This window comes from Malus sylvestris, chromosome 3, assembly GCF_916048215.2.
Source record: "Malus sylvestris chromosome 3, drMalSylv7.2, whole genome shotgun sequence".
NCBI lineage: Eukaryota > Viridiplantae > Streptophyta > Magnoliopsida > Rosales > Rosaceae > Malus > Malus sylvestris.
In genome coordinates this window covers 3,506,009-3,530,874 of record NC_062262.1, presented here as the reverse complement: position 1 = coordinate 3,530,874, position 24,866 = coordinate 3,506,009, and the positions used below count along the sequence as shown (strand labels likewise).

The 24,866-nt window shown below is 38.9% G+C and overlaps 3 protein-coding genes and 1 pseudogene across 4 annotated transcripts; all 4 read left to right on the top strand.

Annotated features, from left to right (window-relative positions):
- The first annotated feature begins 951 nt into the window (after nucleotides 1-951).
- LOC126616644 (FH protein interacting protein FIP2-like) lies at nucleotides 952-15,533 on the top strand (annotated as a pseudogene).
- Nucleotides 4,459-5,341, top strand: LOC126616645 (FH protein interacting protein FIP2-like). The gene has a single exon (XM_050284716.1). The coding sequence runs from the start codon at nucleotides 4,459-4,461 to the stop codon at nucleotides 5,146-5,148; it is 690 nt and encodes a 229-aa protein (XP_050140673.1). The 3' UTR covers nucleotides 5,149-5,341.
- A 2,017-nt stretch (nucleotides 15,534-17,550) lies between the features above and the next one.
- LOC126615433 (FH protein interacting protein FIP2-like) lies at nucleotides 17,551-18,202 on the top strand. The gene is made up of 3 exons (XM_050283262.1): nucleotides 17,551-17,731; nucleotides 17,782-17,966; nucleotides 18,170-18,202. The coding sequence occupies exons 1-3, from the start codon at nucleotides 17,551-17,553 to the stop codon at nucleotides 18,200-18,202; spliced, it is 399 nt and encodes a 132-aa protein (XP_050139219.1).
- A 1,752-nt stretch (nucleotides 18,203-19,954) lies between these two features.
- Nucleotides 19,955-24,324, top strand: LOC126616643 (uncharacterized protein At4g26450-like). Of its 2 annotated transcripts, none has more exons than XM_050284715.1 (4): nucleotides 19,955-22,443; nucleotides 22,619-22,808; nucleotides 23,074-23,152; nucleotides 24,030-24,324. In XM_050284715.1, the coding sequence occupies exons 1-3, from the start codon at nucleotides 20,510-20,512 to the stop codon at nucleotides 23,143-23,145; spliced, it is 2,196 nt and encodes a 731-aa protein (XP_050140672.1). In that variant the 5' UTR covers nucleotides 19,955-20,509; the 3' UTR covers nucleotides 23,146-23,152; nucleotides 24,030-24,324. The 2 variants fall into 2 exon arrangements, with proteins under 2 accessions (XP_050140672.1, XP_050140671.1); XM_050284714.1 differs by having other exon boundaries at nucleotides 19,956-22,443; nucleotides 23,074-23,128.
- The last annotated feature ends 542 nt before the right edge of the window (nucleotides 24,325-24,866 follow it).

The following is a 24,866-nucleotide window of genomic DNA, read 5'->3' as shown; positions in this document are numbered from 1 at the left end:
CAACTTACATCTTCGTCTTCCCTGCGCCTGCGTGTAGAACCAGCTGTACCCAGAAGTACGGCTGCTGTTTCTTCATTTCCTTATCCGTTTTTCTCTCCCAAACTAAAATCTTCATATCTCCCTCATTTGGTCACCGTTTCTGACAAATCTTATATCAAAGTCTAAGCCCTCGTCGAGCCCAACATGTTTTTTAACCTCGATCCCCCCCCACCCAAAAAAAAAAACAAAGAAAAAACCATCACACAAGGCAGAAGAAAGGCGAGAAATGGAGCAAATCTCACCAGAAAACTTCAAGCCTACGTGGTACTCTATTTGAATCTAACTTTTTAAACTCAAAAATAATTTTCAAGTTTTAGACCTTAAAAACTTGTTTGGTAGTACTATTTTCAAAAACTGAATTCAAGACTAACTAAAAAATATAGTCTATTATCTAAAAACAAAAAAAGTGAGTTTTTAAACTTAAACTCAATTCTTTCTTTTTTCTCCCTCATCCCTTCTCATTCCAAATCTATCTCTCTTTTCTTCTTTCTCTCTCGCCCTTCTCTTTTTTCTTTTTTTCTTTTTTTTACCTTTTTCGTCTCTCCTCCAATCCGTTATATTCATTTTCTCAGTTCATTCTCTCACTCATCTTCCTCTTTATCTCTTATGATCCTTTCACTTCTTTCTCTTTCCTCCTCTTACTTTCTTTCCTCATCTATCCTCTCTCTCTCTCAACCCCCTCTTTTTGGACATCTTTGTCCAATTTAAGTTTAAGTTGTAAGATTTAGAATTTTTAAATCACATACCAAACAAATTTTTGAGTCTTAAAAAAAATTGTTTTCAAGAAAAATTCTTAAGAATTATTTTGAAAAATTATAAAAAAATTCAAATAGAATACCAAACAAGCCCTTCAAATCCGGCCAAACTCATCGGAACTCGACCTTAAGCCAAGAGAGAAGTTTAACCCTCTTCTCTTCGGCTTCATTTCTATGTAAGTGTGCCTTGAATTCGTCACTTACATATTTGGGTTAATTTTAGATTCTTGTTTTTAATCCGATTCGTCACTTATATATGTTGAGGTTTCAAGGTGATGGCGTCGAACTGAGATCGTGGCAGTAAAGTTTAGGCTTCGAAGACCAATTTTGGAGATATTGGGGTAAAAATCTGAAAACCCTGGCCTTGATTTAAATCCCTCTTGATTTTATGAGGCTATGTTATTTGCGTGAACTGTTTTCGTTGAAGAGGAAGTGAAAAGTAATTGGAATTGAAGGTGTTTGGTTAATTTTTGAAGTAGGGGCAGATTTGTGGTGGGTTAGTTTTGAAGTGTTGAATTTTTTCGTTCTTAAAGTGAATATTATGCTTGTTGGGTTTAACGGAAACTAAATGGGATTTTATTTGGAACTTACGTGAGTAAGTATATGAAGGAGTGGCTTTCTTTTAGTTTGGAAGAGTGGAAGACGATTGAATTGGTTTAGAAGTGAGGTCCACAAGGAGTGATGTTTCAGTATACTGGGAATACGACCGTACACCAAGTGTAATGACATAATTGGAGTTATGCTTTACGATGAAGGAAAGGAAAGTGGAAGAAAAAGGGCAGATTCTGCCCATGGTCACTTTATTTGTGTTTGGGAGAAACATTCATTCATTGAGTAAATTGTAGAAATGATCCATCAACTTTAATCAAATTGAAGTAATGGTCATTCAACTAAAATTCTATTACCATTGGTCCCTCAACTCATAAATACGTGTAGCTATGGTCATTTTCGTCAAAATTTTGTCAAAATGAGTTATGTTGGAAATGATCATTACTACAATTGGGTTGAAATTGAGGGACCATTTCTCTAATTGAGTTAAAGTTGATGGATCATTTCTCCAGTTGGATTAAAGTTGAAAGACCATTGGTAATAGATTTTTAGTTGAGGGACCGTAACTGCACGTTTTGATGAGTTGAGGGACCAATGGTAATGAATTTTTAGTTGAGAGACTATTGCTTCAATTGTTAAATTTTTTTATTGTTAAATTTGATGTCATTTAATCCCATCTGTTGGATTATAAGAAAAAAAATTGAAAGATAACCATTGGATCACCAACGGTCACATAAATCTGACCGTTGCAATTAAAACTGTTGCAATCAAGTGGCAGACAAAAATGGAAAAGCATCCTCGTCAAATTCTTTTCTTGGAGTTCAGGAAGATTTTGTAATCGTGTCAGTTCATTGTATATTATGCGATAAAAAATTATTTTAAAATTTAAATTAAATATAAATAATATCTAACGAAAACTGATCTCATAATATATGATGAATGACACGATCACGAAATCCTCTAGATCCTTAAAGAAAGAATTCGGAGAGGATCTTTTCCGACATAAATGATGGCAGGGTGGACAGGAGAAAAAGAAAAAGAAATGATGTGTGGACCCCCGCCGGCTCAGACAGGTGTGGCTTTTCAAACAAGCGCGTGGGAGAGTGGGTAGAGGGGGTTTTGGCCTTCACTCGTACCAGTCCACTCGCACAAATGATTTGGTCTTCCTGAGGCTGAGGGCGGAATTTAAAGCTTTATTTTATGAATTATAGATGATTTGAGGATGGGCATTCTGTTCCATTTTTTATTATGGGAATTCTAATGATTTTTATAGGAATGTAATTTTCACATACCATTTTTTTACTTCTTACATATTATTTTAAGTTTCGACCGTTGGATTAGGTGAATTGAAGAAGATCAAAGGGTAGAAATTAACAAGGGGGGTGTGAGAAATAAAAAGAGGTGTGTGGATAGCACACCTCTGTTAAGTTATAACCATTTATAATAAATTATGTGATCAGTTTTTATTATATAATATTTATATTTAATTTTAAATAAATAAATTTAAAATAATTTCTAACTACATTTCTAGGATCCTCATAATTTAAACTCAGATGAAATCCAAATTCATGATCTAAGCATATACATACTAGGGGTGAGTTCGGTTCGGTTCGATACGGTTTTTTGTCAAAATCGAAAATGAAATCGAAATTACTATTCAGTTTGGTTTGGTTTTCTGTCGGTTTGGATTTGGTTTGGTTTGAATTCGACCCGGTTCCGTTCGGTTTTCAAACCACAAAAATCGAAAACAAACCAATCAGATTCGGTTCGATTTGGTTCAACATATTCAATTCGATATTTTTTTCTATTCGGTTTTTTTTATCTCGATTTGGTTTTCGATTTTTCCAACCCACCCCTAATCCATACTCGTTTTCACGAACGAGCGAGCGCGAAAGGAATTTAATTTAAAGTTCAAACGAGAAATTTATGAACTTTCCAAATAAAAAGGCAATTTGGTAATATTTCTAGTATTCTTTCTTCCTGCATGTAGAACCAGCAGTACAGCTGCTGTTGTTCATTTCTCTCTCTTTTCCTCTCCTAAACTCAAATCTTCATATCACCTTCATTTGGTCACCGTTTCCGACAAATCTTATTTCAAAATCTAAACCATCGTCGAGCCCAACACGTTTGTCACCTCGATTTCCCCCAAAAATCACCACACAAGGCAGAAGAGAGGCGAGAAGGAGAGCAAATCTCGCCGAAAAACTCCAAATTCCGGCCAAACTCATCGGAATTCAACCTTAAGCCAAGAGATAAGTTTAATCCTTTTCTCATGGGCTTCATTTCTATGTAAGTGGTTCCTTGAATTCGTCACATACAGATTTGGGTTAACTTTATATTCTTGTTTGTAATCCGATTCGTGTAATATATGTCGAGATCGTGGCAGTAAATTTTAGGCGTCGAACTGAGATCGTGGCAGTAAATTTTAGGCGTCGAAGACCAGTTTTGGAGCTATTGGGGTAAAAATCTGAAAACCCTAGCCTTGATTTAACTCCCTCTTGATTTTATGAGGCTATGCTATTTGTGCGAACTGTTTTTTTGGTTATTTTTCGAAGTGGGGGCAGATTTGTGGTGGGTTGGTTTTGAAATGGTGAATTTTTTCGTTCTTATTATACTTGTTGGGTTTAATAGAAACTAAATGAGATTTTATTTGGAAGTTACGTGAGTAAATATATGAAGGAGTGGCTTTCTTTTAGTTTGAAAGAGTGGAAGATAATTGAATTGGTTTAGAAGTGAGGTGTAGAAGGAGAGATTTTTCAGTGCACTGGAGGAAACATGGCACACCAAGTGTCATGACATAATCGGTTGGACGCTTAAACATTTAAACTTCTCCCCAATTATGTTATGACATAACTAAGGGAGAATACATACGATTTTCGACTCTTCGTATTTCGCCCTTTTATTGAATATGTTCACCAACCCTATGAGCTTCGATTTTCAACTCTTATAAATGCGTTTAGTTTTATAAGAGATCCTTTTCCAGTCCTGATATTTCTCTGTAAGTTGTTGCTTCGTGATGGTTCTTTCTCTTTTGTTGTTATTCTTTGCAGTGGAGAAGTTTTCCCGTTATACTCTTGATTTCCTGTATCAGTTCATCTCTCAAAGTTTCCAAGCAATGGCAGAGGACTGCGATTCGTCATCCTTGGTTCACCTCAATGTGGGAGGGAAGAAGTTTTCCACCACCGTTGATACTCTAACTCAGCGTCAACCCGACTCCATGCTTGCTGCAATGTTTAGCGGTCGACACACTTTGCGCCAAGATAAGAAGGGATATGTTTTTATCGATAGGGATGGCGAACATTTTCGGCACATTCTTAACTGGTTAAGAGATGGTGAGATTCCTAAATTAGAAGCTTCCCAATATGCAGAAGTTGTTAAGGAGGCAAAGTACTATCAACTACTAGGGTTAGTTGATGGAATACTTGATGTCCTGAACAGTAAGGAAGATAAGAAGTTGGATGCAGATTTTACCCGTGCTGAGGTTATCAACTACATACATTCAAGGAAGTGGTGGAGCAGTTGTATGCATAGTTTTCGAGGGGTTAATCTTTCTGGCCTTAATCTTTCAAAACTGGACCTCTCATATGTTGACTTCAGTTATACATGTCTGAGACAAGTGTGTTTCTCAGGTGCAAAAATTAATGATTCTAATTTCAACTACGCTGATGCTGAAGGTGCTACCTTTGACAATGCGTATTTGGGTAGTTCTACTTTTTCTGAAGCAAATCTTCGAGGAGCTTCTTTTGTGGGTGCTGAACAATACAAGCTCGCTGAGGCATCTTGCGTGGAAGAGTGTAGGTACTGAAAGTTATCCTTGACAATGTTGATCATGTTAGAAGTGCTTTTGGGATGCTATAATATATGAATCTAGTTTTTATTTCTTTAATTTAAACCACTTGCAAAGGGTTGATGTATATATAATATGACTTGTCCTATGTTTGGCTTTTTGTGACCTACCGCAATGGTGTACCTCTAATTCATTGGTCTCTATTTTGCAAGTTCGTTATTACGAGTAGGTCTTTGAAAGGATTTTACTATTAACGTATATCCGGAAGGAAGAAGTGGTTGTAGCTTTGAAGAAGATGAAGCATAAAAAAGCAATAGGCCCAGACAATATACCAATCGAAGTGTGGAAACTTTTGGGAGAGACAGGTATAACATGGCTCACTGACCTTTTCAATAGGATTTTGAAAACGAAGAAGATGCCAAATGAGTGGCGAACGAGCACTTTGGTGCCTATCTACAAGAACAAAGTCGACGTACAAAATTGCATGAACTATAGGGGTATTAAGCTAATGAGTCATACAATGAAGCTCTGGGAGAGAGTCATTGAGCATAGATTAAGGCAAGAGACACGGGTTTCGGACAACCAATTCGGGTTCATGCCAGGGCGCTCAACCATGGAGGCAATCTATCTCTTACGAAGATTGATGGAAAGATATAGAGATGGGAAAAAGGATTTACACATGGTCTTTATAGATTTGGAAAAAGCGTATGATAGGGTCCCAAGAGACATTCTTTGGAGGATTTTAGAGAAGAAAGGAGTACGAGTAGCATATATCCAAGCTATAAAGGATATGTATGAAGGAGCAAAGACTGCCGTAAGAACTCATGAAGGACAAACCGAAAGCTTTCCCATAACTGTAGGATTACATCAAGGCTCATCCTTAAGTCCTTACCTTTTTGCGTTGGTAATGGATGAGTTAACAGGACATATTCAAGATGATATTCCTTGGTGTATGCTTTTCGCAGACGATATAGTGTTGATAGATGAAACTCAGGAAGGGGTAAATGCAAAGCTTAACCTTTGGAGAGAAGTGTTGGAATCTAAAGGTCTTCGCCTAAGCCGATCAAAGACAGAATATATGGAGTGCAAGTTCAGTGCAAATGGAGGCCAAAACGAGTTAAGGGTGAGGATCGGAGATCAAGAAATACCAAAAAGCGACCGTTTTCGTTACCTAGGATCTATCTTGCAAAAGAACGGAGAATTAGATGGAGATCTCAACCATAGAATACAAGCTGGATGGATGAAGTGGAAGAGTGCATCCGGCGTGTTGTGTGACCGCCGTATGCCATTGAAGCTCAAGGGAAAATTTTATAGGACGGCAATAAGGCCGGCGATGCTGTATGGCACAGAATGTTGGGCGGTGAAACATCAACACGTACACAAAATGGGTGTAGCGGAGATGAGGATGCTTCGTTGGATGTGTGGGCACACGAGAAAGGATAAGATTAGGAATGAGGATATCCGGGGTAAAGTAGGAGTAGCCGAAATTGAAGGAAAGATGAGAGAAAATCGGTTACGGTGGTTTGGACATGTGCAAAGAAGGCCTACTGACGCTCCGATTAGAAGATGCGACTATGGGACAGAGGTTCAGGGCCGAAGGGGTAGAGGAAGACCTAGGAAAACTTTGGAAGAGACTCTAAGAAAAGACTTAGAGTACTTGGATCTAACGAAGGACATGACACAGGATCGAGCACAATGGCGTTCTAAGATTCATATAGCCGATCCCACTCAGTGACTTGGATTTTCCAAGTCTCCAACCGAGAAGTTTTCCTCACTCGGGAAATTAAGGGAACACTACCCCAACCTACATGCTCCACTCAGAAAGCTTCAACATACAAGCTTCAACAAAAGAAAATTCAAAGAACTTAGCGAAGAAGGCTTTGGTGTATTTAACACAATACGTTGAAATGAAGGAAAGCTTATTTATTGATATCCCCGATCAGCTACAAATATGTACATATACATGAGTCAAAATAAACACACAAGACGGAGCCTTCACAAAGGTTGCTTAGGAGAAGTCTCAGCAGTCGGTAGAGCCCCAGAAAGAGAAGGCACCGGAGGGGGATCATTTGGAGCCTCAGTACTGGACAAAACCCTAGAAGGAGGAGGCATCAGAGGTTGATCATTCGGAGCTTCATTACGCGGTACAGCCCCAGAAGACGAAGGCAATAAATGCCTTTGGAACAAACCCACAAATCTCTGATGATCAAGTAAAACCTGACCATCAGTTTCCTTCATCTGGTCAAGCTTCCTCTTCATGTTTGTAGCATAGTCATGTGCGAGCCGGTGCAACTGTTTATTCTCATGCTTGAGCCCTCTAATCTCCTGTTTGAGACTCATCACTTCAGCCGCCAAGGATTCAACTTGGCGGGTTCGAGCAAATAGGCGTTGGGCCATATTAGACACAGAACCTGCACACTGAACACTGAGAGCCAGCGAATCCTTTACAGCTAACTCATCAGACCGTTTGGAAAGTAGTCTGTTATCTTTGGGAGTGAGAAGGTTCCTGGCCACCACCGCAGCGGTCATATCATTCTTCATCACGGAATCCCCAACGGTAAGAGGACCAGTAGGGGAGTCGAAGGATGGGCGCCATATGTTGTCTGGAGAAGGCGGGGCTGCCTCTTCAACAAGGTTCAAGTCAAAACGACGGTCGGAGGGGCCAGACATTTTCAAAGGTGTTGAAGAGAGAAGAGGTCGGACAAATCAAGATCTTAGAAGTGCAAGAATGAAGCTTCTACTGGTGGAGATTCAAGTGTGCTTTGGAACTTAATGTCAGCCTCTATAAAAATCTGCACTCGACGGAGCTTCAGAAATCGAAGAGGCGCCTGCTCAGAAATTGAAGAGGCGTTTGCTTTCTCAAAAGCTGGGCTGCTTAGAGATCACGAGGGTTGATCTCAGAAATCGAAGAGGCATTTGCTTTCTCAAAAGTTGGGCTGCTCAAAGACCACGAAGGCCGATCTCAGAAATCGAAGAGGCGCTCGCTTTCTCAAAAGCTGGGCTCCCTAGAGACCACGAGGGCCGATCTCAGAAATCGAAGAGGCACCTACTTTTCCAGCCTTGTCAGCACCCGTCACACGCACACTCAGCTTTGCAGAAATTATGGGCATTCTGTCGAAGACTTCTGGGGAAGTAGAAAACACATGAATCTTACTGTTCAATCACCCACTTCCCACACGCAACAATAGCTCATGGGTACCACAGATAACTTTGCCAAAGTTCTCTGCCAAAGTTGAGCACGTGAAGCTTGCAGCTCCCACTACATCGCTCTGACCAAGAAGGGTAAAAGAATAGCAAAGAAACAGCACTAGCAAAGTTTAGACCCATAAATTTTGAAGGTCTAGCTACCATATTATTACCCACAAGGGTAAAGGAACAGTACCACTGCTGGATAATTGGAAAGTCCCTGTGTGTCAACCTCTGTGCTTCGTGGCAAGGTAGACTAGCAAACATGCCCAACCTTTACTCACTTTCGAGAAAACACTCCCAATAAGATTGCTTGCTCCAAAATCGAAGAGGCACCGTCCTCCGAATCTCGAGAGCCAGACTCCCAACATGACTACTTTCTTAAAAATCGAAGAGAGGGTAAAGGAACAGTACCATTGCTGGATAATTGGAAAGTCTCTGTGTGTCAACCTTTGTGCTTCGTGGCAAGGTAGACTAGCAAACATGCCCAACCTTTACTCACATTCGAGAAAACACTCCCAACAAGATTGCTTGCTCCAAAATCGAAGAGGCACCGCCCTTCGAATCTCGAGAGCCAGACTCCCAACGTGATTACTTTCTCAAAAATCGAAGAGACACTGCTCCCCGAATCTTCGAGAGCCAGACCCCCAGCATGATTGCTTTCTCAAAAATCGATGAGGCATCGTTCTCCGAATCAATCGAAGAGGCGCTCGCTTTCTCAAAAGCTGGGCTGCTCAGAGACCACGAGGGCCGATCTCAGAAATCGAAGAGGCACCTACTTTTCTAGCCTTGTCAGCACCTGTCACACGCACACTCAGCTTTGCAGAAATTATGGGCATTCTGTCGAAGACTTCTGGTGAAGTAGAAAGCACATGAATCTTACTGTTCAATCACCCACTTCCCACACGCAACAATAGCTCATGGGTACCACAGATAACTTTGCCAAAGTTCTCTGCCAAAGTTGAGCACGTGAAGCTTGCAGCTCCCACTACATCGCTCTGACCAAGAAAGGTAAAAGAATAGCAAAGAAACAGCACTAACAAAGTTTAGACACATAAATGTTGAAGGTCTAGCTACCATATTATTACCCACAAGGGTAAAGGAACAGTACCACTGCTGGATAATTGGAAAGTCCTTGTGTGTCAACCTTTGTGCTTCGTGGCAAGGTAGACTAGCAAACATGCCCAACCTTTACTCACTTTCGAGAAAACACTCCCAACAAGATTGCTTGCTCCAAAATCGAAGAGGCACCGTCCTCCGAATCTCGAGAGCCAGACTCCCAACATGACTACTTTCTCAAAAGCGAAGAGAGGGTAAAGGAACAGTACCATTGCAACTGGCAGCTCCTACTACCGTGCTATGACCAAGCAGGGTAAAGGAATAGCATTACTACTTGTTGTTAGGGAGACTCCTATATATGTCGACCTCCATCCCCAACGGACAGGCAGACCTGCAAAAATGCTCAACCCTTCATCATATCTGAAAGGGCACTCCCAACGAAGCCTTTCGAAATATTCAGCTTTCTTTCCCCCCGATAATACCTCTGCAAACAAGCTATACTAGAGCAAGAATATCTCATATCATCAGGGTTAAAAGCAAGAGTATCTCATATCATGCTTTTTCCCTGTCTTTTCCTTTGGCCTTGTTTTTACCTGCAAGACAAGGAGAAAGAGAGCAATCAGTCAGCACTTGGAATCAAGCTTCCAGCCAGGAACTGACTGCCTGGAACCCCTTACCTGATTACTTACCTGGCATTGCTCTCGAGTACTCATCTTCAACATCTTATGTTTCCAGGGAAGATTCTGCATCTGCTTGAGGAACAGATAGGGCAAGTGCGAAGGATACAAGGAAGCATGTGGAGACAAGCGTAACAGCACACGTGCCGATACACCCATTACTCTGTCAAAAGCAAAAGTATCCCATATTAGTAGGGTGGAACGTACTCTAGATTTGATGGACTTGTTTTGACCCTCAAATTCTTCAGTCGGCCTTATACTCTGGAGGAAACCAGAAAACCCTCCAGCTCAGTTCAAGAATAAGCCTGTGGAAAGTTACTTCTTCAAAAGCAAAAGTATCTCATATCATCTCTTCTCATTTTTCTTCTCTTTATCCTTCATGCTGCTGCAAGATGGGGAGAAGGTGAACAATCAGTCGGAGCTCTGATTGCTTACCTTGTCTGTCACCTCTTTCAGCAGACCCCCTAGCTCGGCGACTTGGGGGACTCCTACTACATGGTTTGTATCGCGCTTGACCAAGCCTGAGACTACAAGTAAGCTTCAAGTGAAATTGATACATTACCTTGTGCATCTCCACCAGTTAAAGATACCACCCCTGGATGGAGGAAAAGTACTTTCAGAGAAGATGCCACATCTACCTATGAGACAGATAAGGCAAGTCAAGACGACACCACACTCCGATACTTAGAAGTTTCGTGATTACGAGATCATTCTCCCACAATATTTCCTAATGTCATTTGTACAAAATCATTCACTTGTACTCACTAAAGGAGAGCTTGAACCTATGTACTTGTGTAAACCCTTCACAATTAATGAGAACTCTTCTATTCTGTGGACGTAGCCAATCTGGGTGAACCACGTACATCTTGTGTTTGCTTTCCTATCTCTATCCATTTATATACTTATCCACACTAATGACCGGAGCAATCTAGCGAAGATCACAAAAAGCGACCGTTTTCGCTACCTAGGATCTATCTTGCAAGAGAACGGAGAATTAGATGGAGATCTCAACCATAGAATACGAGCTGGATGGATGAAGTGTAAGAGTGCATCCGGCGTGTTGTGTGACCGTCGTAGGCCACTGAAGCTCAAGGGAAAATTTTATAGGACGGCAATAAGGCCAGCGATGTTGTATGGCACAGAATGTTGGGCGGTGAAGCATCAACACGTACACAAAATGGGTGTAGCGGAGATGAGGATGCTTCGTGGGATGTGTGGGCACACGAGAAAGGATAAGATTGGGAATGAGGATATCCGAGGTAAAGTAGGAGTAGCCGAAATTGTAGGAAAGATGAGAGAAAATCGGCTCTGATGATTTGGACATGTGCAAAGAAGGCCGACTGACGCTCCGGTTCGAAGATGTGACTACGGGACAGAGGTTCAGGGCCAAAGGGGTAGAGGAAGACCTAGGAAAACTTTGGAAGAGACTCTAAGAAAAGACTTAGAGTACTTGGATCTAACGGAGGACATGACACAAAACCGAGCGCAATGGCGTTCTAGGATTCATATAGCCGACCCCACTTAGTGGGAAAAGGCTTTGTTGTTGTTGTTGTTGTTGTATACAATACTGCAAATGACGCTTTAATGCAGTGGCCAAAATGTAATCATGCCTGCGTATTATAGTGCTGGTTTGATTCTAATATACCTTATTACTAGAATATTAAACGAAATTCAAATTTTTAGTCACAACATCATTTTTGATATAACGCATCTATCTTTTGTGTCATCCCATATAATGACAAATGAGCATGTAGTGTTGCGAGCCATCCCTAATTTTAGGGTATTTTAATCCTCGTAAATGACAAAACGTCCTTGATTGGGTGAATGTTGACTTTCATTGATCATCGTGGCGTGACACTTATAACTTATTATGTAAACTTGTACTTGTAGTATTTGTCGTCACGAATGCGTGAGCGTAAACGGATTAGAATTTGGAGTCCGAAAGAGAAATTTTTAAACTTTCCAAATCAAAGGGTAATTTAGTAATTTCGAAGAAACCTTCTAAATCCTATCAACTTGCATCTTCGTCCTCCATGCGTGTAGAACCAGCTTTACCCAGAAGTACAGCCGATGTTTCTTCATTTCCTTCTCCGTTTTGCTTTCCCAAACTCAAATCTTCACATCTCCTTCATTTGGTCACCGTTTTCGACAAGTCTTATATCAAAGTCTTAGCCCTCGTCGAGCCCAACACGTTTTGTGACCTCGATTTCCCCCAAAAAACACCACACAAGGCAGAAGAAAGGCGAGAAAGGGAGCAAATCTCGCCAGAAAACTTGAAGTCCGGCCAAACTCATCGGAACTCGACCTTAAGCCAAGAGAGAAGTTTAATCCTCTTCTCTTCGGCTTCATTTCTATGTAAGTGGTTCCTTAAATTTGTCAATTACAGATTTGGGTTAAATTTAGATTCTTGTTTTTAATCCGACTCGTCTAATTTATGAGGCTATGATATTTGTGTGAACTGTTTTCGTTGAAGATCATGTGAAAAGTAATTGGAATTGGAGGTGTTTGGTTAACTTTCGAAGTAGGGGCAGATTTGTGGTGGGTTTAACAAAAACTATGAAGGATTGTCTTTCTTCTAGTTTGGAAGAGTGGAAAATAATTGAATTCGTTTAGATGTTTCAGTGTTACGGGAACACGGTCTGGTACACCAAGAGTAATGACATGATTGGTTACACTAGTTACTGCTAGTGTATGACTGTATTATTCAGCTTACATTAGCTACGACTAGTGTATGACTACATTTTCAGCTTACCCTGGTTACCACTAGTATATGGAATTATGTGTCATACCACCACTAAGTATCAATTTAGTATATATGCATGTATCGATTTTTCAGTTTCTACGACATGCTTAGTTTTCAAAACTGGAAGGTTAGTAGGTTCAAATAACAAAATGTTTGAAAAAACTTTATTCTTCATCCGTACACATTTTTTTTTTCTTCAAGAAAACTAATGAAAATGACTTGAAAACTCTGAGTTTTAACGATAGAGACAAAATAAAAGGCAAAGTGAATAGTACCAGGATTGACTTTTTAGTGTAAAAATGTGGTTTTTCATTAAAGTAAACAGTATCAGGAGCTTTTCGTTATAGTTACATTTTTTTTTTGCCCCTCAGTACTTAAGTGGCAGAGATCATATTGACGTTGAGGCAAACTTGTGACAGCTATGATTAGTTGCCATCGAGCACAGGGCTGGTCTAGAGATTTTTGAGGCTCAGAGCAATGCTACAAAATGTGCCCTCATTTAATATAAGAAAATTATTTGTTTTCACATGTAAGGTATCGATAAAATTATACTTAGAAAAACACTTCAAACTTAATCATTTAGAAACATCGAAAAACTAATTTATTTTGTATCGTGAGAATGAAACAAAAAAACTCTGGGTTTACAAGTAGATAAATATGAGTTTTGTTTTCCATCTGAACTTTTAAAGTGTTTTTGTATGAATTGTGAGGTGTTTTTTCTTATTTACTAACCTTATCAATATGAGACTAAAAAAATAATGATGCTTTTGAGTCTTTAATTGATATGTATAAGTAATAAATGGGTACTAAATTAAACTTTTTGATGACACGTCATATGATTTGCAAATTTGGTCAACGCATTACTCTTTATTGAAGATTAGACTTGAATTGGAACAAATGTTTTAAAAATAACAACCCACATAGCTACAAGCTACTAATTAAAAATAAATTAACAACAAAACAAAAATTCGTAAAAATTGAAAAGTAAATAAGCACACAAGGTGTTTTGAACCCAAGATCTCCTTATTAATTTCAAACAACAAAACCACCATTTCTAGTTAAATTTCTTTGTCATTGAACCAAATTTTATAAATTTATACTCTTATGAAAACATATATAAATATACCACTCTAATAATTTTGGTGCCCCAAATTATTTTGGGCCCCGGACAGTCGCCCTGCCTGCACCAGGCCTGGACCGGCCCTGTTCGAGCAGGACTACTCCCTTATGTATATGCATGCACGTTATGGTTATGTCACCTTCTGGGTAACGGCCAACACACCTCGATTTCGGTGTCTATCTTGAGGGAATACATAAGATTTTCGACTCTTCGTATTTCACCCTTGTATTGAATCACTAACCATATGATCTTCGATTTTCGACTTATAAGTACGTTTAGATTTGTAAGAGATCCTTTTCCACTACAGATATTTCTCCGTTAGTTGTTGCTGGATAAATTTTCATTTTTGTTGTTGTTGTTATTCTTTGCAGCGGAGAAGGTTTCAAGTTATACCCTTGGGCGATTTTTTTTTATTTTTTTTATAATTTTTCGTATGCGATTTTGATATTGTAATTCTCACTCTTAATTTCCTGCATCAGTTTCAGTTCATCTGTCAAAGTTTTGAAGCAATGCCAGAGGTCTATGATCCTTCATCCTTGGTTCACCTCAATGTGGGAGGAAAGAAGTTTTGCACCACCGTCGGTACTCTAACTCAGCGTCAACCCGACTCCATGCTTGCTGCAATGTTTAGCGGTCGACACACTTAGCGCAAAGATAAGAAGGGATACGTATTCATCGATAGGGATGGAGAACATTTCCGGCACATTCTTAATTGGTTAAGAGACGGCGAGATTCCTAAATTAGAAGATTCTCAATATGCAGAACTTGTTAAGGAGGCAAAATACTATCTACTATTTGATTTAGTTGATGAAATACTTGATGTCCTTGATAGTAAGGAAGATACTGCGTCGGATGCAGATTTTACACGCACTGACGTTATCAAGTACATACATTCACAGAAGTCGTGTAGATGCTCGTCTAATAAGAATTATCTTCAAGGGGTTAATCTTTCTGGCCTTAATATTTCAAAATTGGACCTGTCAGAAGTTAACTTCAGCTCTGCATGTTTGAGAAATGTGAGTTTTTCAGGTGCAAATCTTCAGTCAGCTAATTTCAAACATGTGGATGCCGAAGGTGCTACTTTTGACGATGCCAATTTGTGTGGTTCTACTTTTTATGGTGCAAATCTACGAGGAGCGTCTTTTGTGGGTGGAAATCTACGAGGAGCGTCTTTAGTGGGTGCAAAAAACTTCGATCTCTACGATCTCTCTGGGGCATCTGGCGTCGAATATTGTAGCTTCTGAACGTTATCCTCGACAGTGTTGATCATGTTAGAAATGGTTTTGGGAATCTCCTTAAATTTCATACAAATGAGACCGATGGATTATGCAAGGGCGTAAGCCAACTTCATCTTTCAGGTTCTACAAGATTTGATTTCTCAATAGCTCCCTAGTCATTTAGTGGTTAATGTATGACTTATGTCCTGTATTTGAGACCAACCACATTGGTCTCTATTTTGCAAGTTCGCTATTACAAGTAGTTCTTTGCCAGGGCTGTCTTTGAGATTTCAGGGCTTGTGCTAATGTATGATCTATTTATGTGCTATATTTGTGATCGACCACATTGGTATACCTCCAATGCATTTGTCTATATATTGCAAGTTTGTTATTACAAGGTAGTTCTTTGGTAGGGTTGTTTTTTAGATTTGGAGGCCTGAGCTAATGTATGATCTATTTATGTCCTATATTTGTGATCGACCGCATAGGTGTACCTCCAATGCATTGGTCTCTATTTTGCAAGTTCGTTATTACAAGTAGTTCTTTGAAATGATCTTACTAATGATGTATATAATACTGCATATGACGCTTTATTACAGTGACAGATGGTAATTGTGTTTACGCATCATGGTAGGTTCATCTCCATTTCTCTTTTCTCCTAAAACTAACTAATTAACTCACTAACGCTATCACTCTACTTAAAAGACGACGAATACAAAACCTTAACTCTCGATATAAATGCTACTTAGTTGGACCTCCTAATCAAGATGATTTGAAAGTTTAAGCCCCGGCCCAAAATCAAGAGGTCGCACTTGTTGTGATGGCAAGTGCCTTCGCCCATGAGCGGCGGGTTCGAGACTTGGGAGCAGCCTCTCCATAAAATGGGGGTAAGGCTAGCTGACATTCACCTCTCACAGACCCTGCGTAAAACGGAAGCCTTGTGCACTGGATACGACCTTTATTTTATTTCGCAAATGCTCTTGTGCGCTAGGCCTATTGCGCTGCTTAGATGCACCATATAATTTCACTGTCATATCAAACATGCACGGTTGAGATTAGAATGCTACAAAGAGTTTTGCGTAGACTCTGGTTAAGTGAAAGCCTAGTTGGCGAACCCATCTCTTTCTCTCTCTCTCTCTCTCATCATTCTCTTCAGTTTTAGATTTCTGATTTTCCTTTTCACCTAATTTTCAATTTATGAGTTACTACAGATAGTTCGAGTCGTAAGAACTTTCAACATATCATCAAATAATCAAGTTCCATTTCAATTAGGAGATCCTCAAAATAATAGTACCCAAGATCCATAGTATAACTTCAATTAGCAATGTCATTTGCTACTATGTTATTTTCTTGATAGATGTGCACTAACTCGCATTTAGCTATTGTGTGCCATAAATTTGTCACTGATCAATAATGCTGTCAAGAGAATAAGAGCTTGTATCTCAACTGCAAGTTTCAATTTTTTTTTTTTATAATTTTCATTAAACATGATTGTCGAGCGCGGTAAGGATTTCGGGAACGTTTTCGGATATTTTTCTGTTAAGTGACAATATTCATTACGAAAGAATGATATATTGCAGAACATGACGTGGCGGGCTCGGACGCAGACAACACATTTTTGGCAAAGGATCCAACGATAGATAGAAATCTGAATAGGACTGATCAAAACAAATAAAAAACAATGAAAAGGCTTTTGGTGCGTGGCAACCTTATATTTGAAGATGAACTATACAATCCGAACTGGGATGAACGATTGCAAAAATAGGGCGTAAGCGGTGGTAGTACTTACCATTCTACTTATTATTATTAGGTAAGTTTAAATTTTAAGATTTTTGTCTATTCATTATACATATATGGATATTTAAACTCATCTAACGATGATAATTATGGTAGTGAGTATTACTGAGGCCTTTGACATTCCCTTGAATGTGTTGTTACAGACAATAACCAAGAGAATGCATACGGTTTTCGACTCTTCGCATTTCGCTCTTGTATTTAATATGTTCACTAACCCTGAGCTTCTTTGTGCGTTACTTAATAAAATCGTCTTTAATTATCCTGTTCTTGGTATAAATACAAGTGCGTGCTGTGTTAAGGTTTAGTTTTGTAAGAGATCCTTAGTACTGATATTTCTTATTAGTTTTGCTGCATAAAGGTTCTTTTCTTTTGTTGCTGTTCTTTGTAGCATAGAAGGTTTCAAGTCATACTTTTGTTGAATTTATATTTTAATTTTTTGTACGGGATTTGGACATTCTAATTCTTACTCTTAATCTCCTGTATCAATTAATCCAATTAATCCCTCAAAGTTTCGAAGCGATGTCAGAAGTCTAAGATTCTTCAACCTTGGTTCACCTCAATGTGGGAGGAAGAACATTTTCGACCACCGTTGGAACACTAACACAGCGTCAACCCGACTCCATGCTTGCTGGAATGTTTAGCAGTCAACAGACTTTGCGCCAGGATGAGAAGGGATATATTTTCATCGATAGGGATGGCGAACATTTCTGGCACATTCAAAGAAGTGGTATCGACACTCGGCTAACAAGCATTATTTTCAAGGGGTTAATCTTTGTGGCCTTAATCTTTCTAAAATCGATCTGTCAGTAGTTGACTTCAGCAATGTATGTCTGAGAAACGTGTGTTTCTCAGGTGCAAATCTTCAACGTGCTAGTTTCAACCATGTGGATGCTGAAGGTGCTGCATTTGACAATGCGGATTTGCTTGAATCTACTTTTGTTGGAGCGAATCTGCGAGGAGCTACTTTTCTGGGTGCTAAAAGTAAAAACTACAATCTCACTGCCAGTGGGGCATCTTGCGTGGAAGATTGCAAGGGGGTTGGTTTATGTATCTGCTGTTGGTGGGTGGAATTTGGCTTAAGGATTATCAGTAGATTATGTTTTGCAGAACAAAATACTTTCACGTCTGTTTTTTTGTAATTTGATTTTTTATTTTGTTTTTATTTAATGCGTCGAATCATGACCAGTGCTCGAGAATGACTATGACTTTTAAAAATTTTACCTGTATATTGCATGAACAGCTCTACGAGGATCTTATTACCGCAAAGACATAAAATAATATTGCTTAATATTAGAAAAATGCTAAGAAGACTTGAAACACTCTTCGTCGTCTTATGTTTTTAACACAATATTATAATACAGATGATTCCACTGTCCTTTTAATTACTAAAATTAATAATTACAATACCTAAATTCTCGATATAAATACTATGCCTAATTAAAACTAAGATTTAAGCCCATGTGATGAAATCTGTTAAGCTCAAAATTGAAAATTATCTCAACTCTTCCTTAATTGCATCAACTATGATCTAAACCCTAACAATTAATGGAGAGTTCTGTTTTACATTAATATGTGTGACTCCGTTAATTGTTAGCACATGAGCTACACATTTTAGACTAAAACAGAACTCCCCATTAATTGTTAGGGTGTAGATCCTAGTTGATGTAGTTAATAGAGAGTTGATGGAAGGGAAATTTTATTTAAACCCACCTAACCTTTTTTTACACCCGACTTAAGTTTTAAATGTTAATTGTCTATTTTATCATATTGCATAATTAATATTAAGTACAAAATGAAATTAATAATGAAAATCAAATTTATCAATAGACCCACATATTATAATTAAACCCTAGCATCACCCTATGTTTATATTACGCTCATTCCGACTAAAACCTTAATAGCTCTAATAGAGAAAAACAAGCTTTTCTATTGATGGATGGTGCTTTTGAATTTTTAATCCTCCAACTAAGGTATGACTCGATTTATAGATATTTTGTTTGTTTTCTTATTTTTTGGATTAAATTTCATACTTTTTATATTATATTGTATTTGTTTTTCTCTGCCATCGCGCCCCAAAACACCAGTGCAAGGAGTTTTGATTAGTATTGTAAAGATGTAAAACTTGATTCTTCGTGCAAATAAAGATTGCTCAACCTTAATCATGAACTAGCGGGTGACATGTCTTGCACATTTTTTATTCGAAATAGCTCCAATTTTTTTATTTGTTTATTAACATAGTAGCAAAACATCCAGCCCTATGTCACTTCAAAGTTTCTTAAAAAGTACATGAAAATGCTTAATTTAAAAGGACTGAATTGGAGCTTGCATAACATTCTCTTGGCAAATTCAAGTCTATGGAATGTTCTCTTGGATCCCAAGTCCATGGATGGGTTGTGGTAGCTAAAAGAAAAAAAAGTAGCCATGGAAATGATAGTCCTATACGGCATATGCAATTATAAAGGGGCAAATGACGCCTCTTTATAAAGAAAAAAAATTCAATTAGAGATGTTATTTTAAAAACGGAATGAGTGTAAAGATAATTTTACATTTTGAATTGGATTTGAGATGATAGTTTAGGTAATAAATTTGAGTTTAAAGAGATATTAATTCTTTAATAAAAAACAATATGGGTGAAGATAGTAAGTTGAGTGTAGAAATATGTTAGATGAGTTCAAATAAAATTTCTCTTGATAGAATTTTTAATTCTGAACCTAAATCCTAATAGACTTCACCAGAAGACTAAAATCCTAATAATTTTTTTTATGACAAAGACTATCTTCTAACAACTCTATCAGCACCGAACTAATAATCCAATTAGTCCTCATTACTACGCATCGTTCACATTCTTCACAAAATGATCGCCCTAAGATGATCCTAACTCTATAAATTGCAGTTTTGCCATTTTTGTTTTACCAAACTCAAGATTTTATAAAATTCCGAGTTGAAAATTATTTAAGATGAATGTAGTGCGGAGGTGACGTATACGCCATTACTGATTTTATATAATTTCATTTTCATGCCTTTATTTATTCCTCTTCTTCCCCAAAAGTAAATACCAAAAAAATCAAATCTTCTGAGTTCCAAAAAACAAAAAAAAATTACAGAGCTGCTGATCACAAAAAATTGACTGAAAAACAAGCTCGGCCACCATTTCTTGGTAGAAGGGGGAGGAAAAATGGAAGGAGCTAGGGTTCTCAAATAAAATTGAAAATCCGATTACACAAATTGGGAGCTGGGTTGGAATGAATCGAATTCGAAAGTCCCAAATTCCAGAAAGTAAAGGTCAGAATTTCAGCTGTTCTTCCCCAAAAGACCGAATCTGTTTTTTTTTGTAAATTTTGAATCTCTGAATCTTGGGGTGTGAGAAATTTGGGAGGATCAGAACAAAGGGAGGTGATTTTTGGGTGTTTCGATTTGTATGAACAGCTGGTGGTTGGTGGGTAACCGCCATTTAAGCTCAATTCTGTGAATTTGCAAGGTACTGGAACTTCCAAGAACCCTAATTCAGCGATGCGCTGAATCTCTGTAGGTTAATTTGTAGAAGTAACTTGTATTTGATTTGTGTAAACACAATAAAAATATGCATGCCCGGAATCGGAATCCTGGAAATGGGTACAGGTCCAATTCCATGGGGATGGGGATGGGCATGGCTCCCAACTCTCGAATCTCCCCAGAGGGTTCTATGAGGGGGCATGGCTTTTACAACTCGGAACACCGCAACTTCAATCGGGGTTTTGGCCGCCCGAAGTCTTTCCAACCCGCACCAGCTCCTCCACCACCACCACCACCTCCACCTCGCAAAGGCGATATCTTTATGGAGGCGGGGCGCCTCGCGGCGGAGTATTTGGTAGCTAAGGGACTGCTGCCTCCGAATGTGCTGTCTGCTAAATGGCAGAACTCCAAGAAGCAAGTGGGGGAGTTTCAGGAGGCTGATCAGTTGCAAATTGCTGAAGAGGGCCGGACTTCAGCTCTTGCCCGGTTGGGGAATTCGGGTTCGGATGGAGGGTCAAGAAGGGGAAGGTTTGGTGTTGATGAATTCAGCAGCAATGCAAGGAATCAGTTCAAGGGAAGGAGGAGAAGTGCAGCTGGATCGAATAGGGGCAGTTATGGCTCTGATTGGGGTCGAGAGTCTGGCAGGAGTGGTTCCTTCACTGATAGGCACAGTATGGCTTCCTTTTATATGGAGGGTGATGAAGGTTCGGTATCTGGACAGCATGAGGAGGAGAAGGTCAGTAAAGATGTTGGTAATAATGGATTGCAACAGAATTCTAGTCCAAGCGAGTTGGGACCGAAGAGCGAGGATGCAGTGGATTCAGAATCTAAATTGGACAAGGGTCAAAACCCTGATGAGGATATGAGTTCAAAGCCAAGTTCTGGAGCTTGGAAAGATGATCCAACTGAAACAGATGAAGTTGGTCAGGAAACCACCAAGGTATCTGATATAGAGATGAAGGATCAAACCACCAATGATGAAACCGAGAAAAATAATGTATCGGAGAACTTACCAATTCAGCTTAGCATTTTGGAGGCTGAGGATGAGGGTGATTCTTCAGGAAAGAATGATACTAATTTGCTGACACTCTGCAAATTTGCCAAGGTGCCCACCAGAATACGCTCGTCGTTGACTTCTAGGGGTCCAAAGGTTGATCCAGTTGCAAATATCCAGGAGGGGAGCACCTCTGCCAATGCTGTCCAACCGGCAGAGTCTCAAGTTTTAGATGAAAGTTGTTCCCTTGATGTTTCCGTGGGTGCCACTCTATCACACAAAACTCCTCAGGATAATGGTCTCAACCCTGAAACTTGTAAACCTCAGTCCAGTCAGACTGCTGAAATTTTGGTAGAATTAGATCCTGCATACGGTATGGAGCAAAATAAATATGGAAGATCCCAGTCTTTGCCAGGTAGAGATTTTGTTTGTGAAAATGAGCAGGAATCAAGTCAGGGACCAGTAGGGTTTAGGAGTTCCAGCTTTGTAGCTAAGGAAAGAGGTGACAAAAGGGCTTTAGAAGAACACGATAAGCTGGAGGGAGCAAAAAAACCGAGAAAATGGCTTCCTTACATGGTTGCGGACACAGATGAGTGTTTCGAACTTTCTAACTTGAGTGAAAAGAAAGAAAGTTCACAGGAAGAAAACGGTTCTCCTGGTGAACAGGTAATTATAGCTTTTGATCATGAAAGCTCGGTAATGAATGATTCCCATTTCCAAAAAGATAGACGTGAAGCCTGTATTGAGTATGTGCAAGAAAAGCAGCTTTTTCCAAATTCATTCAAGATTTGCGACCTTAATCTCATGGATGCACATGAGAATCGTGACAGTGATCATGCAATAGATTATCCGGCTGTTTCTGGAATAAAGAGAGAAGCTGAACCTGTTGATATTGATTTGTCAATGAGTAACTCCAACGTGTCTGGTGAAAACAGTAGATGCACTACCGATGTTAAAGAGATTGAAATCATAGATTTAGAAAGTGACTCCATCCAAGAAGATAAGACCTTCAACAATGCCGAAAGAAAGTAAGTTTTTCCTAGTTGCATTCCGCTGCATGAGTATTGATTTAGGTCTCCCTTTAGTTGAAGTTCTTTCCGAGTGTGTCAAGTAAAGCTGATAGTAGTTCGTACTTTTATACATCTTTCTTAATTTCTTTGACATATATTTATGTTTCTGATTTCATGTTGTTCAAATATACAGGACAGAGACTGAATTTACTCCTCTGGAGGGCTTTTCCAACCATGCGCAGAATCCTAATGATATCCCCGATGCTCAAGATGGTTATGGGCTTATGATTTCAGAGTTACTGGGAACTGATTTCCCAAGTTGTTCAACGGTACCAGGGGATCTTAATCCATTGCATAACGAAATTGGCCTTCATAACGGAGAGGTACTGACATTTGTTGCTCGATAAAGTTGTTAGTTCAGCAGATATGAAACTTATGCATGAATCCATTGTACTGGCGGTTATTTGGTCTCAAAAGCATATGCATGGATTACATGAACTTATACAACTGCACACATGCTTGTATTGCATAATTGTTCCCATGTGGTCTTTTGTCCTTGGCTGCTTAATGGAAATGCACTGCTATGTAATTTAGCATACAGTACACAGCTGATATTTCTGTGTTTTTTTTTTTTACTGATTGTTTCAGGAAGCTCTTGCTGACGATGATTCGATATACATGGCACTGGGAGAAATACCATTAAGTATGCCACCTTTTTAATTCACTGGTTTGTTTTCTAATGAATCTCAAATACCTGTCAAGTTCTGCAAGGATGGTGTTGGATATTGTGTGTGTGTGTGTGTTAGAACATGTATAAGGTTACATGCCTTGTACCACCTACCTACAAGTTGGTACACAAATGTCCCGATATTTAATCAATTCTGACAGCATTTGTCTGCAGAATCTTACAATGAGTGGAATAAGTAGTTTTCTTTCTCAGGCTTTTAAAACTGTTTCACTACGGTGATGGTGGTTGAAAGTCTTGAGGGAGATTTTTCCTTTCCTTTTAACTGCTTATCCGTTTGAATGTGTTGCATGTACATTTGAATATGAGATAGGGGTGGGCGGTGCAGGTGTGACATATAAACCTTGAAAAAGTTATTTGAGTTCCATTTAAAAGCCGTTTGAAATTTAAAAGTAATACCGATAACTAAGTTAAGAAAACACATGTCCATTAATTTCCTGTTAAAAATCCAGAGACCTAAGAATCATTATATGGTTTGGGAATTACGACCTGAAGGGTTATTATGTTATAAGATTGGAGAGAAGAGAAAAATGGATAATATGTTCTGATTATATAATAACTGAGAGGTGAGGGTTGTTAATGGAAGTGTTAAAGTCTTGGGTTGATCAGCATATTTTGCAACTAGGACTGGAACAAATACTAACTCGTGGGTTTTCAGTTTCCTCCGAAATCTAGGAAGTGCAGCTTATTTCATTTTTGTTTTGTTATGCATTTACCTTTAATTGTATTGTTATGAGTCTTGTGACAAGAACGCGCCAGCAGTTTTTTATTTTATATGTCAAAACTTTGTTCCTCATTTAAAAATACTTCTCCATTCGTTTAATTTTCATATCTAATACTTCTTAAATTACCTATGCAGCCTTTTTGAGACCCTGGGAGCAGCCAACCCCGCAGGAGTACGAGAAGCCCTTTTGATCCAGCCATTCATAATATTGCTCGGATGTATAATTCGGTATGCTTAGATCATTTGGGGTTCTTTTGTCCCACAATTAGCTCTATATAAGTGACAATCCTTGCTTTGATTGATGTTTACTTTTTTTTTTTTAGTCTGTTAAGGGTGCAAGTAAATCTCTTCCTCTGGTAGGAAGTTTAAGGACGTTGAATACTTTTGATTTTCTGTTAAACCTTGCTTTTAACATGAAACATTTTAACCATGTTGATTCGCATTTGGCGGTAATGGTTGAAGACCCCATTTGTTATTCCCCATTGGCTTAACAGATGGATGTTACACCTTGTTCTTACATGGAAAGTGTTAATAGTGTTGATTGTCAAACATGGTAGAAGAACCATCCGCCAATTTTCTTGCTGACTAAACATCTATCGACTCTTAACAAGTTCTGTATTAGGTATTAATACGCAGTAGTAATGTATTATATATGTTCGTGTTTTGATACATTGCACGACTTGTTTTGAGCTCCGATGGAACGGCCTCTGGTATCGTATCGGTGTTGGATAAACCCTATAAAACATGCCTATGATTACGAACATATTGTAGCATGGATTTTGACCCTTAGTCATTCAACTGTTTTGCACAACATTTTGGCTTGCGGTAGCAATGAGGAAAAGTGTTCCCTTATGCTTTCATTTCCTCTGGTTGTTCCAAGAACCCAAATTTCATGGAAAAAAATATGCAGAAAGCGAACCACTTACAAACTTCTAATGAAAAACAGAATTGGGGGCAGCAAACAGACAATAA

Excerpts from the sequence above, each read along its gene's own strand:
- LOC126615433 (XM_050283262.1), top strand. The coding sequence starts at position 17,551 with ATGCTTGCTGGAATGTTTAGCAGTCAACAGACTTTGCGCCAGGATGAG. Across the intron at positions 17,732-17,781 it reads AATCTTTCTAAAATCGATCT|GTGCAAATCTTCAACGTGCT; the intron begins GTCAGTAGTTGA and ends TGTGTTTCTCAG. Across the intron at positions 17,967-18,169 it reads GCGTGGAAGATTGCAAGGGG|CTCTACGAGGATCTTATTAC; the intron begins GTTGGTTTATGT and ends TTGCATGAACAG.
- LOC126616645 (XM_050284716.1), top strand. The coding sequence starts at position 4,459 with ATGGCAGAGGACTGCGATTCGTCATCCTTGGTTCACCTCAATGTGGGA.
- LOC126616643 (XM_050284714.1), top strand. The coding sequence starts at position 20,510 with ATGCATGCCCGGAATCGGAATCCTGGAAATGGGTACAGGTCCAATTCC. Across the intron at positions 22,809-23,073 it reads TTGGCCTTCATAACGGAGAG|GAAGCTCTTGCTGACGATGA; the intron begins GTACTGACATTT and ends TGATTGTTTCAG. Across the intron at positions 23,129-24,029 it reads ACTGGGAGAAATACCATTAA|CCTTTTTGAGACCCTGGGAG; the intron begins GTATGCCACCTT and ends TTACCTATGCAG.